Source organism: Fringilla coelebs (genome assembly GCF_963513975.1).
Source record: "Fringilla coelebs genome assembly, chromosome: 4".
NCBI lineage: Eukaryota > Metazoa > Chordata > Aves > Passeriformes > Fringillidae > Fringilla > Fringilla coelebs.
The window spans coordinates 50,154,765-50,177,346 of record NC_140032.1 but is presented as its reverse complement, the minus strand read 5'-3'; the positions used below and the strand labels follow the sequence as shown (position 1 = coordinate 50,177,346).

At 37.3% G+C, this 22,582-nt stretch overlaps 1 protein-coding gene across 4 annotated transcripts in view; it reads left to right on the top strand.

Moving 5' to 3' along the window:
• RAP1GDS1 (Rap1 GTPase-GDP dissociation stimulator 1) overlaps positions 1-22,582 on the top strand; it is a 90,556-nt gene that overhangs the window by 25,143 nt on the left and 42,831 nt on the right. For 3 of the 4 annotated variants that reach the window (XM_084204060.1, XM_084204059.1, XM_084204057.1), the window contains exons 2-3: positions 6,712-6,822; positions 21,949-22,071. In XM_084204060.1, coding sequence (XP_084060186.1) covers positions 6,712-6,822; positions 21,949-22,071 — 234 coding nt within the window. The remainder of the gene's footprint in view (positions 1-6,711; positions 6,823-21,948; positions 22,072-22,582) is intronic. The other variant, XM_084204058.1, reaches the window with a different exon arrangement.

Sequence of the window (22,582 nt, the reverse complement as noted above, 5' to 3'; positions counted from 1 at the left end):
TAGCCATCTTGATAGTTTTTTCAACTACTGCTAGTAATAGAGTATCAGAAAGGATCTTTCCATAAACTGAGAACCAAATTATTTAGAATAATTACTTTTTCTATCATTAGCTGATTTTAAAATAAAATTTATCCACTACAGACTCCCTTTATCAAGCAGTTTTCTATTAAATGAAAAAAAAAAATCTGGTTCATTCTTCTTCTAGGACTGGTTTTAAGCAAAATCTTTTAAGGCTTTATGTAAAGCAGTAGAATTATGTTGATTTCACTGAATTTTCATCTGTTTCTTTAGACCTTAAGATAATTCCAGATCTGCAGTGTTTAATTATGAAATATAAAGTTACCAAAATCTGAACCACATTTTCCTAGGAAAGAGAAAAAAAAATTTCCAAGTTTCTGCAAAATCTTCTGAAATGTCATTCTTACAGCCTTTGCAAGTCATGATTTAAGTAATAGAAGATGATTACTGTGCAGAAACCAATTACAGATCCATATACCTTGGCACAGTGTAAATGTTTTTACATTAGAATCTGTGGTTTATCTGTGGCTACAGTAAAAACAATACATGAAATTATTTTCAAAGATACCAAATGTCCTCCGGGTTGGGGGGGGGGGGGGAGCAAACAGAAAATTTGCATTGGCAACAGATTCCAACTGTACTGGCTGCTGGCTGATGCCACTTGTTTTAGGTTTCTATCCTAATTTTGAATACAGATTGACTAAGTAGCTGTTAGTGTGTATAGGCTGACCTGATAATTACAAAAACTAATTAGGTAGCTTAGTGCTCAGGTGGCAGTGAGTCATGGCGTGTCAGTATTTTCAGGTAATAAAAATGAAGCCCCATGTCAGAAGAACAGATGCAGAAGCAAGAGGATAAATGAAAGAGTAACAAGTTTCTAAGACCAGATGGCATATATCTAAGATTCAGAAACTGTTTAAGAATGAAGCAGCTGAACTGCTGTCAAAAATAGACACTCTCATTAAAATTAGTTACTATGCTAGAAAAGTAGAGCAAATGTACCTAAGTAAAAAACAGGTTGCAGAAGGAGCCCTGCAGTTAATGATCCATCATTATATCCCTGGAACTAGAAAATTTGTTGGGAAAAAAGCATTAACCCACCTCAATGAACATGGTAAGACAGAAACTAACAGGGCTTCTGCTTTCAAAAAAAAAGTTCTTTCCTTATTAAGATGTTGGTCTTGTATGTCTGTACAAGTCTTCTGGCATCACTAATAAAAAACTAATTCTTCACTGCTGCCCTCTGACAGAATATAGGTACCTCCTGATTAGATGCCAGATTTAAAAATTTTGTGGATGGGCTAGGAGCAAAGAGTTGTCTCTAATGATGGGTTTGGGTGGTTTGGCAGAAAATATTGTACACTTGGGAGTGCTTGAGGGCAGCTGCTACAAAGAAAGAAGGAGATAGAGTATTTTTTGGCAATGGGCTGAATGTGAGAAAAAGATTCTTCTGTCCTCAATAAACTCTGTATTTGAAGTATTTTGCATGTCAATGTGAACATTTGTATGGGACTAGGTATCTCTGAAAAATTACCCCAAGGATGTGGCTCAGTTATATAGGTTCAAAAAGGACCCATGCTACATTTCTGCCAGCTTATTCAATGGCCTGGGAGCTAAAAGGTTCTCATGATTTTGCACCAGTCTTCCATTTTCTTTGGGGAAGTGGCATCTGGGGTCATTAAAGACCAAAGTTGTGCTACAGATCTCACCAACTGCTGGGATTTCTGCTGCAGGAATTCATTCCGGCCAAATATATAAATCTCACCCAAGTGGATTATGTATCTGATCTTTGTGTCAGGTTCTCAAATAATATCACATCAGAATACACTTTTCATCAAAAACTGTGGTGAGCCTGGGTTGGATTTCCCCTATGGGTTAGTTTGGACTGAAAGTCTAGTAAGTTCAGGTCTGTACAAGAAAATGAAGTCATTTCTGCAGTTTAGCCCATGTGCATGTATGTACTTACACTTTTAAGAGATTTATGCCGTTATAACACAAGGAGACCCATAAAATGGCACCATTCCTTCTGCTCAATTTTGATTTCTCATTGTTTCCTGAGAGGCAGTGGAACAGGCTCAAAGGCTCTGATGTTAATACAGCCACCATCCCTGTAATAGCAGAACTGCTGGAACTTGTTTTTCTGTCTGATCAGCATGTTTCAGTATGTCCCATTTCAATATCTATTAATTTTGAATTCCTTATCTGTTAAGTTGCATGTATAATGCAATAGTCTGTTTAATAACAACACGTTCACATCTACAAAGTGTCAATCAAAAGATACAGTCAATATTAATGATATGTTCAAAATCCTTATTTTGTAGAGAAAATATCTATACTGGATAAAGTGTTATGAGGCGTATGAAAAACAAACAGTCCAGACAAAAGCTGACCATCCAAGTACTCAGCTAAGACATTCTACATATTTTATTGACATCAGTCTTGGAATAGGGTTTTTCCTGTTATTTGGGTGAAGAAGCCGTGGACTCCGAGCAAAATTGGCAAGTTGGTTCTTACCCTCAGAAGCTGCATTACTAGAAAGACTCTTGGGTACCTTTTCAAACTTTTTGCTGTCTAACCAGCACTCCTGAGGCCCTGACTCTAAACAAAGTTGATGAACTACCAAACTTTTACTAGATGAAAAAACAGCTCTTTTGCATAAAACAAGTCAGTGACTGCAAACAGGAGTGAGTCACAGAAAGCTCTTAGGAAAAAGAGTACAGTGAAGTGAAATGGAATATTAAAACATTCACTAATGTTACTTTCTGACTAATTTTCTCTGTAAAAATGCCTGCACAAGAGATAGCAAAAGGTTGCGAGAGATAGTAGTAATGCTGTGCTACCAAAAAGCAATGTGGGCAATCAAGGAATTTAAACAGCCTCATTTTTTATGAGTGTTTGTGCAGGAGTAGTTATTGGGGAAACAAAATGTAACTGTAGGTGGAATGGGCCAGACAGGTCTGACAGCTCTTGGCAGACTCCACTTGCTAACTTACCAGTTTGTAACATTAGGATATACAGGATTAAGGTATGTGGGATTCAGAGCTTCTTGTCCAGATAAGATGACTTATTTTCTGAAAGCAATACTGTAAGCCAGATATGAGAGACTCCCTGTGCTTAGGGTCATCAACAAAATAGTTGATACTTGTATTAAATGTCAGACTTCATGCCACATATATTCACAACATGATACCACATTGCTGACCAGCTGTACCACAGGGAACATTACTAGCCAATTCTTACCTCAGTCATCCTAATCTTGCACCCTTAGATCTTCCTAACATGAGCTTCACACGACTTGCACTTGCTTCACACGACAATGTACCAAGTCACGTTTCTCTGATACTCAGCCAAAAAGATTCCTTATATTGCTTTTATTTGATGGGGTTTTATTGCTGACAATGTGATCAGCCTATGCAGCAACAAGGCTAATGGAAACAGCTTCTATGGAAGGAGAGGAGGACACAAAAGTAAGCAGGAGATTATTGCAAGAAAACAACAGGGGTTTTGTACTTGGAAAAGAAGCATTTGCAGCTTCTTCCCATAAACAATGGGTTTGGGGCAACAGTGAAACAGCAGGAGTGGGAAGCCTTATGTGATTATATGGTGAGAGCCCTCTGGAACACTACAGCACTTCTCTCTGAATATCCCTGTCAGTGTCATTACAGACTATAAGGGTTTGTTCTTTTCAGGATAACAAAAGAAAAAAAATTATACTATAACAAAACCTCTGAATCTGTTGAAGATCTGTTTCCGCATGTCCAAGATTCTTGGGTTTCAAAACTGTCTCTTTCAAGGTATCAACTCAGTTTAGAAAGGAGATAGACTAGGACAGAAAGAACCAAAGTAAACAAATGAGTTCTTTCTTGAAGGATGCTTTCTTCCCTCTGTGCTCTTGGCCTTGTGGCATTGGGTCAAGAGATCTGTTGTTTCTACAGTTCTCCTATAATATTTTCATCTTTAGTACAGTGATTAAGTGTCAAGCTGCAAGAACTTTAGAGCTGTAGGCTTATTAGAAAATTAAGGATTATTGTAATTTATTTTAGAAGCACACTTTATGCATATGGTTTCTAAATTAATCTGTCCTGTTCTGTTACGTTATTTTGAAAATACAGCATCCAAGTATACCTAGTTGGGAGGGTAATTTGGCACATAGTGCAACATTGTTTCATAAGATATTTTAAAAGTAGCATGGTCACAGGTACAATTGTCACACGTGCCCATTGATACTGGAAGTTTGTCTGAAGTTGCTGTTAAATGTCCATGTATGTCAGTGGAATGTGCACATGCTTGGTACCATGAAAAAATGATTTCTTTGTCCTAGGGAATGAAATATTTGGATAGTCACATTTGAACAATTTTGGCCAAAATGCGTAATTTTTTATATCATCTGTAATTGTGTAGTATTAAAATAGTGGACTTTCCCCAGAAAAACTTTACATGGCACTGAGCAGAAGGGAGTGGTAGTTAAATAGACTAGGCAGACTTCTAACTATTGCAGGTTCTGATGTGGAATGGAGTGAAAGAAATAACAAGTGTTTTATATAAAGCACTCATCTCTGCACAGAAAAAATTAAATAATAAGTGGGATCTTGTGATTTATGGAGCACAAGTGAAGAAGAGGCTGTATGAGAGAAATGAAATCTGGGTGTGCTCTCTGACAACAGTCTGCAAAATCTGGTGCGACAGTGAATTTCTTATCTTTGCATTTTCTTCTTCCCTAGATTATAGGAACCCTTGCTTTTCATATGTGTAGTAGATTGAGTCTTCTTATTGTAAATGTTGCTATAGCTTCAAAGTTAAGTGCGTGAATATACAAGGAGATGAGATGCCTGTAAGGAAGGAAGAGAATTAGTGCTATGTTAGCAGAAAACTGAGGAGAAGAATATGAGAAGGAGGCAGGTGAAGAAGGTATGAGCGGAGGTGGAGTGCACAATGTAAAATTGTAGTGCTGGGGCTGGTCATTGATTAGTTGTGTCTTTTGACAAATTCTAGTGGTATATCCTGAATAATGTATTTAAGCAATGAGACTTCACAGTGCGTGTTCAACTTTACCGTTGGCTAAAGGTGATTCAAGAAAAGTGCTGTGGTAAGCCTGCTAGAGAGTAATGTGAGTATGAGGGGAAATCAAATTTAGGGGTTTTTTTCCCAGTTAGCTTGTTCCAGAAGGTGGCAGTTCAGCATAGTGAGGAGGTGGTAGGGAGGAAGGTTTTTAAGATCTTGAGGAGCCACAACCAAGTGTGGTTGCGTTAAGGAGTACTGACACTCCTGGCTTTAGTGTTGCTAAGAACGTGTTCATTATGAATAGACAAAATAACTGCCTGATCTTAGAAAAATATAAGCAATTTCATATATAAATACTGAGCACTTAGAAAGTTAAGTATCTCACCTTTATATGTATGGAATATTGAACTACAAAAGTATATGCTAATAAAAATTGGAGGTGGAACAAAAGCCACAGCTTTGGCTGAGAATCAAAGCAGCTCCATCAGTGAGCTTCCACCCTTTTCATGGGATGCCTGCTGTGTCTTCACTCTTTTCCTTTGCACCATCCCATACATAGGCAAGTGAAGAGGAGGCAGAGCACAGCAGGTGCCAGCTCACCTGTCAAGGAGGCTTCCTACGCTGGTGGGAAGCTCTAAGCAGCACTGGCTGCTAGTCAGGCTCAGAAGATACAAGTAATGCATTGAAAAGAAACTGCACCTATGGCTGTGTCGGGCTTGGGTCAAGGCTCTTGATCACCCACTGGGACCAAGAGACAGTGAGACACTATTTAACATTGTTTGTTTTGAGTAACACTTTCTGCTTGCTGTCAGAGTTGGCATGGAAACTGAATCAGCACTCATTTTGAAAAGAATAGTCCATTCAGAGAGAGGTTAGTCATCAGTGGGCTTACCAGAGGCTCAGGCTGCAGCTGCAGCCTTAAATCTTGCTCATGAAAGGATAGAATCCTCAAAATGGCAACAGTCATATTACCCTAACCTTTACTGGGCAAATAGGTGTCTTGAGAATGATGTAATCTCATTTGTGTTTGGGTGGTGGTGGGCTTTTTTTAAAGAGGGAAGAGTTAATTATCTGAAATCCACAATAGAACTTTCTTATTTCAAGAAGATGCCATCTGTTTTTATGGATCAGTTGAATTTAAAGAGTTAACACAATTCCTATAAACAATGATGCTTGTAACATTGTGGTGGAAAGTGGCATAATTCTTAAAAGGCTCTAAGCTTAGCACTAGGCATCTGTGAATAGTCAAGATGGAAGCCTACACAGCATGCAGAAATTGGCATTTTCAATTACTTTGCCTCTATTGATGAAGAAGATCAAGATGTGCTTATTTCTATTCTATTTTATTCCCACACACAAGGGGAGAAGCAAAGAAACAGCTGCTGGTTTTCTGTACCAGCAAGACTGAGAAAATACTGATAGATAAATTGCTGTTCAGTGGCATTTCATAAAGCCATGTCACCTGCTGTGACATTCTGTTCTCTGATGCAAAATGATAAATGTATATATACATTTGAAAAGTTTCATTTCATCTATAACCTTTGCCTCCTGGCTTTTTGTATCCTCAGAATACAGACCATGCATGTCTTCTTCATTGATACAGGAACTGTTTACATTATTTACATTCAAGACTATAGTGCTGTTACCAAATTGATGAGGACACTTATTTCTTTTTCCTTTTTGTGTATCAAGCAGATAATTTAAGTGAAGCCCTGAAAAAGCTGAAGATAACATCCACTGACAGCACAGCAGATAGCTTGGAGGGATGCTTGGACTGTCTGCTTCAAGCTCTGGCACAAAACAGTAAGTTGTATCGGCCTTTCAAATTTGAACTCATATGAGATCAGTGAATTAAAATGTGGCAGAAAGACTGACTCGAGCAGTAGGCTGCTAGATTGGCTCTACGGAGTTTTGGGGGTTTTTTAACCCATATGTCTGTAACGTTCCAGTAGCAACGAAGACAGTGACAGGTAAATACCTGAATATTTGGAACATCTGTAGTCCATTCCTTTCTCCACAATGAAGTAGAACACTTACTTTTTTAATTGATCATTCAAGGGAAAAAAAAAGAACAGAGATGCAGAAATAAGCCTCATAAGATGGGGAAAAGGATAAGAGAGCTGCTTGCTAATTCTGGTTGAAAGAGCATAGTTTCCTACTTGTAATGTATTTCTCCTCAGATTTCTGGTCACAGATTTCTTAATTCCAGGAGTTTCAAGTAGCAGAACTAGGCTGGATATCCAAAGACAGTCAACTTTGATATGTAGTATGTAACAAAAATAACATCTGAATGGAACAAGATGTCATTTTCACCAAAAACTTTAGAATGCTTGTCCCCACTCCCAGTAGACAGAAAGGTAAGGTAATGAACATGACAGTTTATAAGACTTTTCTGAGTTTAACTTTCTTAGTGCTTCAGATTGTGGCAGAAGAAAAATATGTGTACAATTTCAGGTTGAAAAACTTTTCAGGATAGGTACAAGCCACAATTAAAACTTTTTTATTAAAAAAAAAAGAGTTAGTCCTCTGGAAACATCAATACACTCAAAAGTACAAACTATTTATAAGTCTTGGCTTTTTTCACATGATGGTATTCTACAAATCAAAGCAAAGCCTCTTGGATTAGTTGGTGTAAAATACTTGATGAGGATTTTCACAACTGAATATAAGCACCATCCAGATCAAGTCAAAATTGGATTATAACAGCGTCTGCATTTAATAGTAGTCCATTTTTAATTCTCACTATTTTAGAAGGAGATTATCAGCCAGAAAGTAATAAAATCTTTAAGGTTTTGATCAATTATTTTTTGAAGGTTCTGGATTTATTTATAAGGTATATCCAGTACTTTAATCCAACATCCAATTGGATTTACTTCCACTACTTTTAAGCTTAATACTTAAACAGTAAGTACTATAGAGATGATCATATGAAAAGTGATAACTTACTTGTGTAAATAGCAGAGTTTGCTATTTTGCCCATGAAGGACACATAGCTGTGTCAGAGAACAAGTCTGGCAGATGCAAAATAATTTTACTAATGTACAGCAAACTTACTGATGCTTCCTTGAAACCAGACTCTTCTGTCTCAGTCTAGGGTTTTGCTCTTCTTTCCAAAATCTTTTCTCTTCTAGATTTGCAGCTGCCAGATCAGATAAACAGATTATTTGGATTTTGACCTCTCTCTTTGGGGTAATTCTAGAAAATTTATTCTCTCCATAATTTCCCATGCTCTTAGTGTGTTAAGTCAGTGACATGGATATAGCCCTGCTGAGCTGCCCTATGATACACATCTCCATATAATTGCATTTGCCCAAGACTGTGGGCAGCTGAAATAATGCACTGAAAATTAGATATGGGTCAGATAGGAGAGTTTTTTTTAAACAGCTTGCTGGTAATTTAGGAATCAGTTTATCAATTCAATTCTGTTTCAAGGGGACCGGACACTTCCATACCTAAGTTTTGCCAAGTGTCAGTGAACAATGAGCTTTTGTTATCAAGGTTGTTTGATGATTTGGGGAACAGACTTCAGGCTTGAGATAATTTATGAGAACAGCAGTACGTTCAAATGACTTCAGAGATTGAGGTAAATTGCATATAATAGATTGATTCAATAAATAGATACAGAATCAGCTTTCTGAATGCTTTCTCACAGCTGTCATCCATCCAGTTAACATCTTAATATGGATTTGGCTGATTGATTTTTAATCATAACCTATATTATCATATATACAATACCTAGTTATGAGAGACATTCTGTACCTCTGTGTCTGTGTATAAATTATTACACAATAATAATGAGAAATCAAATTGTTTATATAAAAGTACATGTTAATTGTTATGCAGAAATAATTTAAATAATATTTTGCAAAGTTATTCTGTTCTTGTTTAGTATATTTCCATGTGTATGATTAAATTAATGAAGTATACATTTAAATTATAGTTCAGTAAATCATCTTATTAATGTAAGATAAACAAGCCATTCAAGGAATAGTTTATTTTAAGATAGTTTTATAGAACTGTGATTTTGTTGGGAATTCATGGTAGTAATGTTTATCACAGAAGTTAAAGTTTTATCCACTGCTTTAAAACTTGGAGATAAAAATATTATTTCATCTTATATAAGGTCTAGTACATTACTAATATGCTAATGCAACCCACTCCTATCTACTGCCAGCCAAAATCAGTAGTTAAACCCAATGATACTACAACAAATTGAGATTTTCAGTAAAAGACAACTTCAGTTTTGCACAGTGCACGTACACATGAATGTTTTAGTGACCTTTACACCACTATCTGTTGGTATCTGCATGCACCATAGGTTTGTGGCTGCTGCAGAATGTTAAATTCCCTAGTCTCTAAGAGTACAGTGAAAATTATAGTTCCATTTATTTTGCATACAATCTTTATGTTTTCATTACGCTAAAACATTACTTTCTTCTCGTATTTTCTACCGTATAGAAAGAGAAGACAAAGTTATGATGAATATCATAACTTTTAACTTTCCATTTCTTTCTATGTAATCTGCTCTGTTTTCTTTTGTTTTTCACTCTCATTTCCAAAACTGATCTGTTGATAATCCTAGACAAGTGTAGTGCAATGCCCTGGAACATGATACCTCCTGCCTGACTTTAGGAGCTATTCTGCCATTTGTCACAGCCGTCAAATTAAGGTGCATGCCACACACACATATGCTATACTACAGAAGGGTGAGTCAAATACTCAGCTGAATGTGAAAAGTGCTGGTAAATATTTGCCAAGCCAAATTCAAATTGTTTTAACTACAGTTTGTCTAGGAGAAACTTGCATAGCAATTCACATCTGAGACCTGGGTCTAAAAATCCTGCACAGATGGTTTCCTCAGGAGACATTGTTTTGAAATATATATATTCCTATTTATGCAGATATTTTAGTTCTTGTCTGTCACCTGCACTTCTTTCTGAGGCTAGTGATATATGGTCTAGCTTGTGGCACTAGAGAAAACTGAGGGGGGGTTTTGAAGATGAAAGAGGCAACAATGACAGAAGAATGAGACATAAAATGCATTAGAAATGCTTTAGAATAATGACGTACCTCATTGTTTGTGGAGTTCCTTCAGCATTCCCAGTGAAGTTAAGTAGCATTTCTGGGGTTGTGGCAGCCATAAAGTTGCAGTAACATAAGTCAAGATTCACAGGTAAGGTAAGAGCTGCTTTCACCACCATTGATCTACCTCATTTGCACAAACTGAGATTCTGTCCGCCTTGCTTCCGAAAGAAAAACACAAATATTTGATCTCTGTCCCCCTGCAAGCACTCACCATTTGCTGAACTTCCCATAATTCAAATTTTTAAGGAAAGGCTGAGGTACATGATCCTTGAGCATTGTTAGCAGCAAAAAACCAGAGCCAGCCATGCACTAAATGAATTACTGGCTTATATTCAATATGGAAGTGAAAGTCATGTATTACATGTGTTTTCTTTTAACAACTATGCATTAAAACAAGGTACTCCATTGTCTGCTCCATATAATCTGGATTAGTTCTATACAGACATGGATTGATGTGTTATTGTCTAGAAAGAATTTTTCTGATCTGGAAGCAGACTGTTTTGCAGTGACATGGAGTGTAGAATGATCATAACAAGCAAAAAAGCCACAAACTTCCTCAAAAGTATGAGTAAGACACGTACTGAAGAAAATTAATTTGAAAATCATATGCTTACATTTCTGGAATGAAGTAAGTGAAGTATAATTGCTTTATTCTGTATCCTGCACCCAAGGAAAATATGGGTATGTACTACTATTGGATATTGGGAACAATTGGTTAATTGTCTTGTATAAGGAATTACAACAGAAAACAATGCTGGCCATTATATTCAGCCAGCATATACAAATTTATACTTGTTAAGAGCCATTTCATAAATACTGCACCTATCAAAAAAGTGCATTTATCCTAAGATCTCTAAATAAATGTCCACAAGAAAGGACTGCCTGAGAGAAAGAAAGCAAAAAGGAAATAGAGGTTTTCTTTTAAACAGCAGGCTCTCTGGGACATAGTTATTGCAGTAACAACAAAAAAAAAAGTTGCTGCTAGTCCAGGCATGCTGAGTTTCAGATACAAGAAGTTACAGCAGACATAAATAACCCAGTTTGGATAAATGAGAAATCTGAAAAATCTGCTGAGAATGTTATTTTTGGATCTGCTGTACTCAGCATAAGAGGCTGAAAATGCCCACTAATCCCAGCTTTCAGCACCTGGCTCTGAAAATGTCTGACATGTAGCTGAAGTGGAAAGGCTGGCACATGCATTTGAAATATTTTTTTACATACACTTTTTAGAAGATTAAGAAGATGAGTTTACATGTTTATGTGAAAAAATGGTTAAGCAAAATCACAGCAATAAAGATAAGCTTACATGAGAGGGCAAGGCCTCAGTTTTGAAAAGGATTTAGAAAGATTGGAAATATTTGAAATAATGCACTTTACCTTAAAGATGTGGCTGACTAAGATGCCTTATTTTCTACTTGTTGAGCTTTGCTGATACCTAGTAATCGAGGAACAATCACATGACACATGAAAATTTTTAATTCATGCTTGAAACTGGAAATCTCAGCATTATTCAAAGGCTATTTCTAATGGCTTAGAAGCCATTTTTCTTCCCATAGTGCACACAGTTTCATAATAGCATTTTTCTTTGCCCCACAATGTATATGCTGGAGCCAGGCATTGTTTAGAATATACTGGCTGCTTTGTATCAGGGAAAATAACATTGTTACAAATTACTGTGTGATTTCTAGTAGAAAGCTCTTGCCATCACTTCCTGCTGTTCCAGCCTGTAGGGGACCACGGGCGTATCTCTCCTACCTAAAGCTTCTTGTTCAGGTTTTCTCTTGGGACTCACCAGTGGGTTTTCTGAAATGGGTTTGTTCCTATTTGATGGCATCCCAGAGGAGGATGTGTTGGCATCTGGAGTGCTTAAGAAAATCTTGAATATCTGGAGACACCAGCAGATTTCTCACATTCCTTTGGCAGTGGCAAAACTTCTCATTGAATGCCCTAAAACTTTGGTAGGCACCTGCTCTAACAGGCATCTAGTTTTCTCTCTTTAATTATTCTGGTGGATTTCCAGTTCTCACAACCATATGTTTACACAGAGGTTATATTTCAGTGGGAAATTAATTTTATTCTGTTCTTCGTAGCTGTGGCTTCCATATGTTGATGAATTTAGTTAATACTTGCGCTTCCTATACTTGATGTTCGTTTTTCTGATCTTCACTGGCCACAGAAAATGAAACAGTTCCTCTACTGGAGTGGAAAAATCATGAAGAATTGAGAATTTTGTAATTCTGTAATTCAGGGATCAACAAAAAAAACCCCTGAAATTTTAAAATTTATTATTCTTGCTATTAAATTGCTGATATCAATATTAATTATTATGTATTAATATCAATAAATTAATAGTATGTCTTATATATTAATATGAATAATAAGTATTATTATTCATTAATAACCTTTGATTTGTAAAAGAAAAAAGCAAGATGTACCTGTTTTTATCTATTTACCTCTTTTTTTTGGACATTCTTGATAGTTCTGGATACACACTTATTTATTCATTGCAGAGTCAGGTAGGCAGCTGCCTGCTTAACTTGTAACACTAAGTGCCATCTGATTTCAGTGAAGCCTTGTACTTCTTTAATACACAGAGGATTAAGAAACAGTCATTTCATCTTCTGTTTCCACAGCCCTCTCACATTAGCATGAAAATATCTATCTTCCTGCCCCAAACATAGTAAAAATTAAGTTGTAGAACATCTTAACATCTTAGCAGAGTTATTCTAAGGCACAAACAAGTGAAATCACTTTTATTTTTTCCTGTTGGCTAAACATCTTTAGTTTACTCCATTCCCTTTTGTGGAACAGAGCATGGAGAAAAAGCTCCACATTTCAGAGCATTCTCAAGCAAACATATTCTTAAACATCAGCACACTAATCTTTCTCTGTTTTGGAGAAATTGTATGAACAGAATAAGAGTAACATTATGCGACTGTTGTTTCATGCAGATTATGGCCAATGGACAATGCTTTCCTGATTGTGAATGCTTGCACACTATTAAAGCTTAAAACAATAATTGTCTATATTCTGCCCTATTCTGACCACAGTTGTTTTGTATAAATAAAAAAATCTGCAGCATCCCTGCAGATTCAGCACACTTTATATGTAAGCTGTGACAAGGCAGTGCATAAGCACATCAAGAGAGCTTAGCACAACCATGGGGGTAGGCAGTGGTACTAACTGGATTAGTGGCCTTAAAACAACTGATAACTAGTAGAATTAAGTTCACTGAGAAATAGCATTTCCCTTTCTTATTCCTCTTTGATCTTTAGCATCTCCCTTTCTTAGTAGCAGTCTCCCTTCCAGGAGGATTTTTGATCCTCCTTGGGTGTGCCCTCCAGTGATCTCTGGTATATGTCTCCCAGATGTGATCGTGGAAGGAGAAGGAGGCCACCTGGTGCCTTAAGTTTTAGCTTCCATATTTTTCAGATTCTGTGCTGCTTTGGTTTGTAACTCTGAACTTCATGTTCAGTGTTGGTAAGTTACACAAAAAAATCCTTTTCCAACCTGAGAACCAAGGACAACCTTTGCAAGCCTCAAGCCCAGAAAACATGAACAACAATGAATTGAAGAGAGCGCGCAGGGAGGATGGGACTTCATGACCTGAAACTGTAATTGGACAATATGCAAATGAACCAAAACTTAGGGAAATGTAGGACCTTGTGATTGGTTGTCCATTTCACTTGACCATTTTGGGTCCATCTTGGGTGTAACCCTGGCTGGGCTCTTGTGCTGCCCAAGGTGTATCCTTTAAGGCCTTTTAATGAACACCTGCTTTATTCTTTAACTCTGTCCAGCCTCTGTTCTAGGTCAGCCTCTCTAGGCATCACACCCATGGATATATACTCAGACCCAGCAGGCATGGACCTACATGTTAGTCCTGACATGTAAATGTCTCAGCTTGAACATTCAAACAAGCAACAGACATTTAGGGTGTTATCCATGAAGAGGAAATATGCAGATGGAAGCTATCCTCCTCCAATAAGATAAAAACCAAACAGTATTATTGCTAACTGTCTCCTGAAATTTATAGTTCTCTGCTGAGATTAAAGTATTCTTTAGGTAGATGGTGTCCTTAGCCTATGACAAAGATTTTAAGACTTTATTACTACTCCTGCTTTGTCTTGGAAACTACAAAAATATTAAGAGCAGCACTAAGGCATCATACTACCTTGTAGACTTGGTTTTTTTACATATTGAAGACATGAACTAGTGTCTGTTTAGCTACTACTAAACCTTGATTCAGCATCTTTGGAATTCAGTGGAGTGGGCATAATGCATTTAACATCTATTCAAACCAAGGGAGGGAGAGGGAGGAGGAATGAAAAAGGAAGAAGTGAAACTAAATGGATGAGTAACAGGGAATACAGTGGGACATAAGATTTTTATTTTAGTGGAGGAAGAGAAATGGCAGAAGGTGGAAACAGATATAAAGATAAAATTTTGGGGAAAAAAAACACCCAAACAAGCTAAATGCATGTACCTGAGTGGCTGGTAGGAAGCAGTCAAACCAAAACCCTGCATCTCAGACCAGGAAGAATTTCTAGTCTGCTTCTGACACAGATAATTTCTTCTAACAGAGGCAGGGGTTCAGATTTAATTGGGCAGCTCAGCCAATCAAGCCATTAATCTTACCTGCAAAGATTTCTAGTCAAATGCCCTGTTAAAAGTTGGGGATCCTGATGAATATTTTTTTAGAGGGAGTTTTGGCTCAAATACTGTGTTATAAAGTGTTTCTTCTTTTTGCAGAAGAAGGATGTTTGTTGCATTTTAGCTCATGGACTGTTGCTTTGTCATGATACTGTACACACATAATCCAGAAATGTTTCCTCATTAAGAGCTGTATATAATATATTTTGACAGTATAACTATACTAAATCAAGGTGACTGCTTTTTATTGGACTGTCTCCCAGTAAACTGGCTTACCCTAATGATACTGAATGGTAATCACTGCTGCTTAGTGGGATTATATTTTACATAAATTCCCTTTAATAGTGATGTATTTAGTTAGTGCCAGATAGTTAAATGTTTATCCAAGTGTTAAATTCCAAGTGCTATTCATTGAATACACAATGTGCCAAATAAAGATTAACTATTATATTTTTTCTTTGCAGAAGGCATCAGTGAATAGCAGTTCCAGATAATAAAATTGACACATCGTTTTTTTTAGACTGCCTCTGTATTGCATTTTCAAAAGGCAGGCCTTTTCTTTTGCTTCTCTATTGCATTTCAAAAATGCAAAGGAAAACGCCTACCTTTTACAAAAAAATTATATTTAGAGATCATGTAATTCACAATTTCAGGTCTGTAGTTTCATTCTTAGCTTTGCTCCAGTGCCTTATAACTTAAAAATGTGATCTTTTTAAGATTAGGTTTTCTTTAAGCTACTCTGATAGCACAGCTCACTAAAAATACCAGCAGATTTAAAAATTCCTGTATCTGTAGATGTACTCTTTCAATAAGCAAAGAGTGGAATTTCACAGCAGGCATTTCAGCTCACTTAAGAGTGCTCTTAAGAGATTGTTTAAAAGGAACATGAAACATTTCCTGCCTATAAAATGATCAGCTTTCAAATTTGATTTGATGTTAATAAACAAAATCAAATTTGGAGAAAGGATTTTACTCCATAGAACCAGAATTTGTTATACATTTTGAAGAACTAAAGCATGAGAATACCCTTTACCCTGGGACCTCTACTAAGTTCAGTCAGTACAAGCAAGAGAGGAGGCAGAAGAAAATGTCCACGGAAGCCGAATGCAAATCACAAAGATGTGAGTGTATGACATTTGTACTAAGATGCCAGACAACAAACTTGGCAGCTGAGGCACTGACATCAAAGTCTTTCAGCAACCTTGCTACTGAAGTGGTTACATCCTGGAGAGGGTGAGTCAGAAAGGGGGAACAGCTCGGATAAATCTACCAGCTACATGCCAGGGCTCGCTACTGGATGCAGTTCAGGAACTCAGGGGTGCCAAGCTGCCTAACTTTAATATTCTGCCTTGTGCTGTGACCTATTCATGGAAGTATTTGTGTATTTCTCCTCATTGAAGGCAAAGATGTCCCATATTTTTTACTTCATTGGTACCTGCAATAGGCTATTCAGTGGGTAGAATCTCATCCTGAAATTCACTTTTATCCTTTGGATGCAGCTTTTGAAGAATTTAATCATCGGGACTCATGCAGCTAGTTGATTGATAAATCTGTCTCTCCATCTGTCCTTCCTTCCTTGTTAGAGCTGAGATTTTAATTACAAACATCTGTGTACTGTCTCTTTCTTTGTTAAAAATAGGAAGTGAAGTTGCCCTGTAGCTGCTGACAGAGACAAAACAGAGCAAACACCATGATGGAAACATTTGTACAGCTAAGGGAGAATCCTCCCTCCTTGCCTAATAGGTGTCTAATATCAAGGATAAGTGAACAGGCAGATTTTGGGGATTTCCCCATGTAAGGAGGAGCATGCCAAAAAGAAATCAAATGTCTACAGTTATTTTTCATACATAAATAATTATTATTATTAAAGGACTTCTTTTTCCCTATTTAAGTAACTCTTGATAATTGGAACAGACTCTTTGGTTAAGGTTTGTTAAGCAAAACCTCCTTATCAGTGGTGCATTCTTTGTTTCATGAGAGCATATAATTTGTTTTTCTGAGCTTCTTTACAACTTACTTTTTGTGCTTTTGTAGCCATACTAAAATCTTTTAGTGGTTTGAAAAATACAGTAGGAGGCTGTGGAGAGGGGGACAATGTTTCTTAAGGGAGGCTGTATATGGAGAGAGCATCAGTGCTTACACTTGGTCACATGAACCGTCTTACTGTGGTGGTTAGGAGCATGTGTCACATCAAAAGATATCCCTTGTTCCCTTCATTTTCTTCCCTTCTGCCTTCTGAAAGAGCAGATGGAAGGTTCCTTTCATGATATATGTGGTTCATCATTATTTATTCATGGGTTCATCTTTCTCTTTCTGATGAGAGTACATGTAGGAGGAACATTATGAAGCCAAGGTAAATTTCTGCAGTAGTTCCAGTAGGTTTATAAAACATTTGCAGCTACAAAGATATGCATTTTTCAAAAGAGTACATGGCAAACACAGTTTGCTTAAAGAGGACCCTCACAAAGCTGTTTATTCATAATTCTGTGGTGGGATGCTCCACATATTGTGAATTATTGCAGTGCTAGCCACCATGGCCGTAGGGTTAGCGTAACTTAGACTCATTGTTTATAGGGGATAAGGAATGGTGAGTCTACAGCTTTCTTCTGCTAGCAAGGCACTGTTGAGAGACATGCCTTGCCTTTCCCCCTTTCTGCCTTTTATTTCGTTTGAAGGTGTATAAAATAATACAGAGAGGAGAGAAGAGTGAATAGAGGGAAGGGAAATTTCAGAGGAAAGAGCTGAGAGGGAAAAGAGTGTAGAATTTTAATTTGAAACACATTTGATTTTTTTCCTATGATTTCTGCTACTTAATTAACCAGTCTGATAGCCATGGTGCTCAGCTCTCCAGCTCTGATCTGTGGCATTAAAGATTTTCCTGCCCACACCCTTAACTATTCTGACTTCAGGCTCTGCAAAAACCACAAAAAGCAAGCATATTGACATTTTAATCACTCAGCTGTGACATCAATAAGATTTTGACACTATGTGATCTAACATACCCTTTGTCTTGATATCAAGTGATACAAGGAGGCATCTAAAGCAGCAGGATTAACCTTAGAGGGCTTTCCCCTCCAATTATGCTGTGTTAGACTGTGTGCAAAAGGGCTGCTTTTAATGCAGCATTATTACAGTCCTACAGTTTCTTTGCTTTAAGAGGGGACAGCTCTAGCTGTGGGCTGGTGTAAGCAGACTGAAAATCAGTCTTTAAAAAAAGCATTTGAAATCACAGATACATCACAGATAGCAAAAGGATTATGAGGTGTGGCACCCTAATGTCAAGCTATCTACATGGCTAGGTTTTTTCCAGACACAAATTTAATGGATTTTAAAGGGGTTGCAGTTCTGCTAAAGGAACGTTGGCTGTGATTTCCTTTTTGGCCAATACAGAAACACAAGAGGAGAATATGTGGTAGAGGTTTGCCTAGGTCTTTCTTGCTCCTGTAGAATTCTTACATGCTCCAACTACAATTGAAATAGCAATTTAAAAGATGACAGCTGAAATAAGTTTTCAAAATAGTTTACCCTCTAATAATTTACTAGGAAGCCCAGAATGACACTAGCATGCAGAGGATTGATAGCCTTAATAAATAATACCTCTTTAGTGCATGTATACAGAGAGACAGGAAGCCAGGCAGGCTTTCTCCAGCCTCTGAAGAGAACAAATAAAGGCAAGAGTTGAGGGTTGCCTATGCTAAAGCCACTATCAGTTTCTAATTCTCAGCAAAACCTACCTTATTTCTCCTAGAGCCAGGCAGTGGTAGGGGTACCAGCCCTGTGGCAGCACTGATGTGTGGTCTTCAAGTCTCAGGTTCTGCAGAATCAAAAACAACTGATGGTTTTTACAATCATAGTGAAAATACTGCTACATAAACATGACAATCTATTGTCCACTCCAAAGAATAACACCACACACACTTCCCTGCATTTTTGTTCCTGTGTCCCTGTATGTTTTATGTACTTATACAGGACAGGTGTTATGTGAAGCTGAGCTCAAAGGAGAGTCACACACAGGACTGTTCGCTCATGTTTTGTAAGTGAAGCAATTGTCCCATTTGGGCACTATAAGAAATGCTAATATACCTACAGCTGTGCTGAAATCATCCTCAAGGCCTCCAGCTTGGTATTCTCTTCTACAGATATGCATTTTAACACTTAGTACCTGAACTGAGTGTACAGTTGACTCTGCAGACAAGCAAAGGGTGGTTGAAGATCTTTGTTTAGACTTCACACGGCAGCCCTGTGCATTATTTGCCTGTCAAGTCTTCCTCCTTTAAAAGAATATTAAAAATATTGAGCAAAATTGCTATATTTAACAAGGCAATTTTAGGTTTATAAATAAGACATCTTTTTCCAATTAAAATACCCTTCCTTTTTAAGCATTTCAAAACTCCAGAAAGATTGCTTTCCTGTAACAAAAATATCTGCTAATAACATGTGACTTGCGAAATTAATTTGTATATTACAGCACATTCCTTTTTTTCCCAGCTTCTTTATTAGTACTTTAATATGATGAACACAGAATCCTGGAAAAATGGATTTTTTTTTTCTGCAGATACTAAACAGAGTAATATACATGAGGATGGAAGAGTAATTTTCCTGGCACATTCTCTTCAGATGCCTTATATGGAGGATCTACTATAAACTACTTGCAAAGATTTAGTGTTATACTGTCATCTCTCTATTTTGAAACTGAATTAATTTGTATATTACACCAAGTGTAAATTGCATGTGTTCTGCAGAGGAAGAGCAGTACTTACTTAGACTTGGAGTAGACAAGCTGAAGCACCCCGTGGCATTTTTTACACCTAAGGCAATTCCTGGCAAAAATGCCTCAGAGATCACTGTGGGCTGATAGTAGTAATTCTTCTGCCTGATGGCAGAGTAATGTGCTTTTCCTCAAAATAATGATGCTTGAGCACTCACCCAAGGTAGAGTAGAGGTGGGGTGTTCTCCACTCACTGCTGGTCTAATTAATTCATCTTCCCTCTTTTATGACTAGCCAAAGTTTGACATTGATACCCAACTGACTAAGAAACATTAGGATTCTGGTTTGAAGGGATAAGTGAGTATATGCAGGTGTGCCTCCTCTACTGCTTCAGAGTAGGAATAAGTCACTGGTCAGTTTTCATCTGTGGGATCCCAGGTAACTGATTTCCCAGTTTCTAAGAGGGCTGTTAAGGCTGTGCTTTTATGGTGCTCGCTTGCTTTTCTTAATAAAATAAATCAGGGTGTATCTGCTGCACACAACTTGCCTGGAGAAGCATTTAATTATATTTTCCCACTTCTTGCAGGATATATTTAGTTCTACTTATGTAATTTATGCTTGGCACAGTAATGAGTCCATCAAACTGCAGACCAAGAAAATAGGACTGGATACTGTATATCTCAGCAGCGTGACAGGAGAAAATGCATTAATGTCTCTTGCCTACTAATACAGATTCACACATATCCATATTTTGCATCTTGAATTCTATACTTTGAGTTTCGAACTTAAGGGAGAGAGAAGCTCTTCCTTAACAGACATCTAAGATGTCTAGACTAGTCTTTAGTCCTGATATGTTTTTCTCTAAATTCAGACTTTCATTTTGCATGCATATCCATTGGAAAATATTGCTACTAAGTATATGCTATATGTCAGAGTTTATAAAAGCTTTCAAACAAGCCATAAGCTCCTTTACATTTTATCTCCTGAGAGGGTTTTTTCAGTGTATTTCAAAAATTGCAGTTAACTAGATTGCAAGCAGGTTAATAATAATTAGCACTTACATTATGCATGAGATGCTGAGATTACTCTTTACTGATGCCTAATCTGTTTGTACCAGATGTCATCACCGACGTACTGTAGCTGAGTGGTTGTAGCCAAACACCAACATCCCAAATTAGAATTACATACAGAAATGGGAGGTATAACTACAGTCCAGACTTGAAGTTCTCTGTTTTCAGTCTGTTTTCTGTCATGTAGACATAACCAGCTCTCAGACACTGAAGCATGTGCAAACCACAAAACCCATGGGAGTCACCTCTGCCAGGCTTGTGCTGGCTTCTATTCAGGGGCAGCTTGAATGGATCTCTCCCACTCACAGAGGCAGCAGAGGGGTCCTGGGGCTGCCACAAATCAAATTCAATTGCAGCCCTGAGAGTGGGGAAAGGAAGGAAGAGAAGAGGGAGGGTGGGATGTTATTATCAATTTACAGGTGAAGCACAGCCAAAGAGTGGTTGCAAACTGCATTCAGATGGATTTGTTTTGCTTTGCAAAATCATCAATTGGAGCATCTCACAGTAAACTCTGAAGAATGCAAATAACTTCCCTTATAAATGGCTTAAGAAGTCATGCTGCTTTCTAAAGTGATAGCTGCCATCTAGTTGTACTGTGTGTCACACTAATATTCATCTCAAATAGGCCATTTTTAAAAGCGTTAACAAAATATGTCATAGCGCCTAGTAGCTTGTCTTTAACTGCAGTTGAATCAAAGTTGGTTTTCAGTTTGTTCCAGAGCATTGCTCTTGGCCAGCAGTGTTAGGTGTGGTCCTGTAAGGGAACAGCTGCACAATTCCTCTTACTACATACAGAAAGGGGAAAGCTTTCATCACAAATCTTTGATACCTACTACAGGAAATCAGTGTTTTTCTCTTTCCCTTGTACTGAGTCTGTACTGGAGCCACTCAGTAACAGAGTAACATAGAAGATATTTTAGTGAGTGTAAGAGGAGTCTACAACCAGGTTCATCTTAGCTCTCCCTCTTCTCCAGTTTCTGATTCCTACACTGCCTTAAGCTGTACCCTAAACTGTAAGAACTTTCCCCATCATTCCTTGAATGTTTCAAATAATTCATCTCTTCAAAGAGTCATTCTTTGACTTTTACATAATACCTTTACCTGCTGCATATCTCTTTATGACCTTTACTCTTAGTCTCTCCAGTATTTTCCCCAAGTAAGCATGAGTATGTATCTGTATATATTTACATAGCAGTCACGTTATAAAGGTCAATTGATTAGAAATGGCAAAGTATTAAGTTCTATGAGTACATCAGATACAATAAGTATGGAAATAAACTAACAGTTGGCTTCTTATATGGGAAATAATGACTATCATAATAACTTTTGAGAAGTCTTCTCTTCTGCTTTTCTTTCTGTTCTTCCCCAAAGCAATTTGATGCAAAAGTCATTTTTGTGTGATGTGTTTTTCAGATATGGAGACAAGTGAAAAAATCCAGAAAAGTGGAGTTCTTCAGGTGTTCGCGAGTCTGTTGACGCCACAATCTTCCTGCACAGCAAAAGTAGCTAACATCATAGCAGAAGTAGCCAGAAATGGTGAGGTTTTCTACAAGAACTTTTCTGCTGGAACATCTTCAGTTTTTCACCTCACTTGTCAGTATGTTTTACTTCATTTATGTTTTCATTTTATAGATTAGACACCTTTCATCTCCCTCCCTTTCACTCTTTTTGTTTTGTCTAATTTTTTTTCTGTACTTTTTAATACAATCAGAACAGCAGTTGGCTGCTGGAATTTCTCTTACTTTCATTCTGTTTAGTTTCTAAGACAGTAATGTAATTTATTGGACTGAAATAGCTGACCACTGATGAAATGCATTTCTGTATGAAAAGCATGTAGAAAAAGAGACATGCACAATATGTGCAGCCAGTTATGCATAGGGCCCATAGTTATAGCAGTAGCATCTGTACAGGTGGTTAATGGATAGTATATAATTTCTTTGGTCTGAGATTTTTCATAACCATTATGAGTCTTTGATACCACATTGAAACCATTAGTCCTACCTAAAGAGCTTTATATGTGTTAGAGTCCAAAGTCCCAAATAAGAAT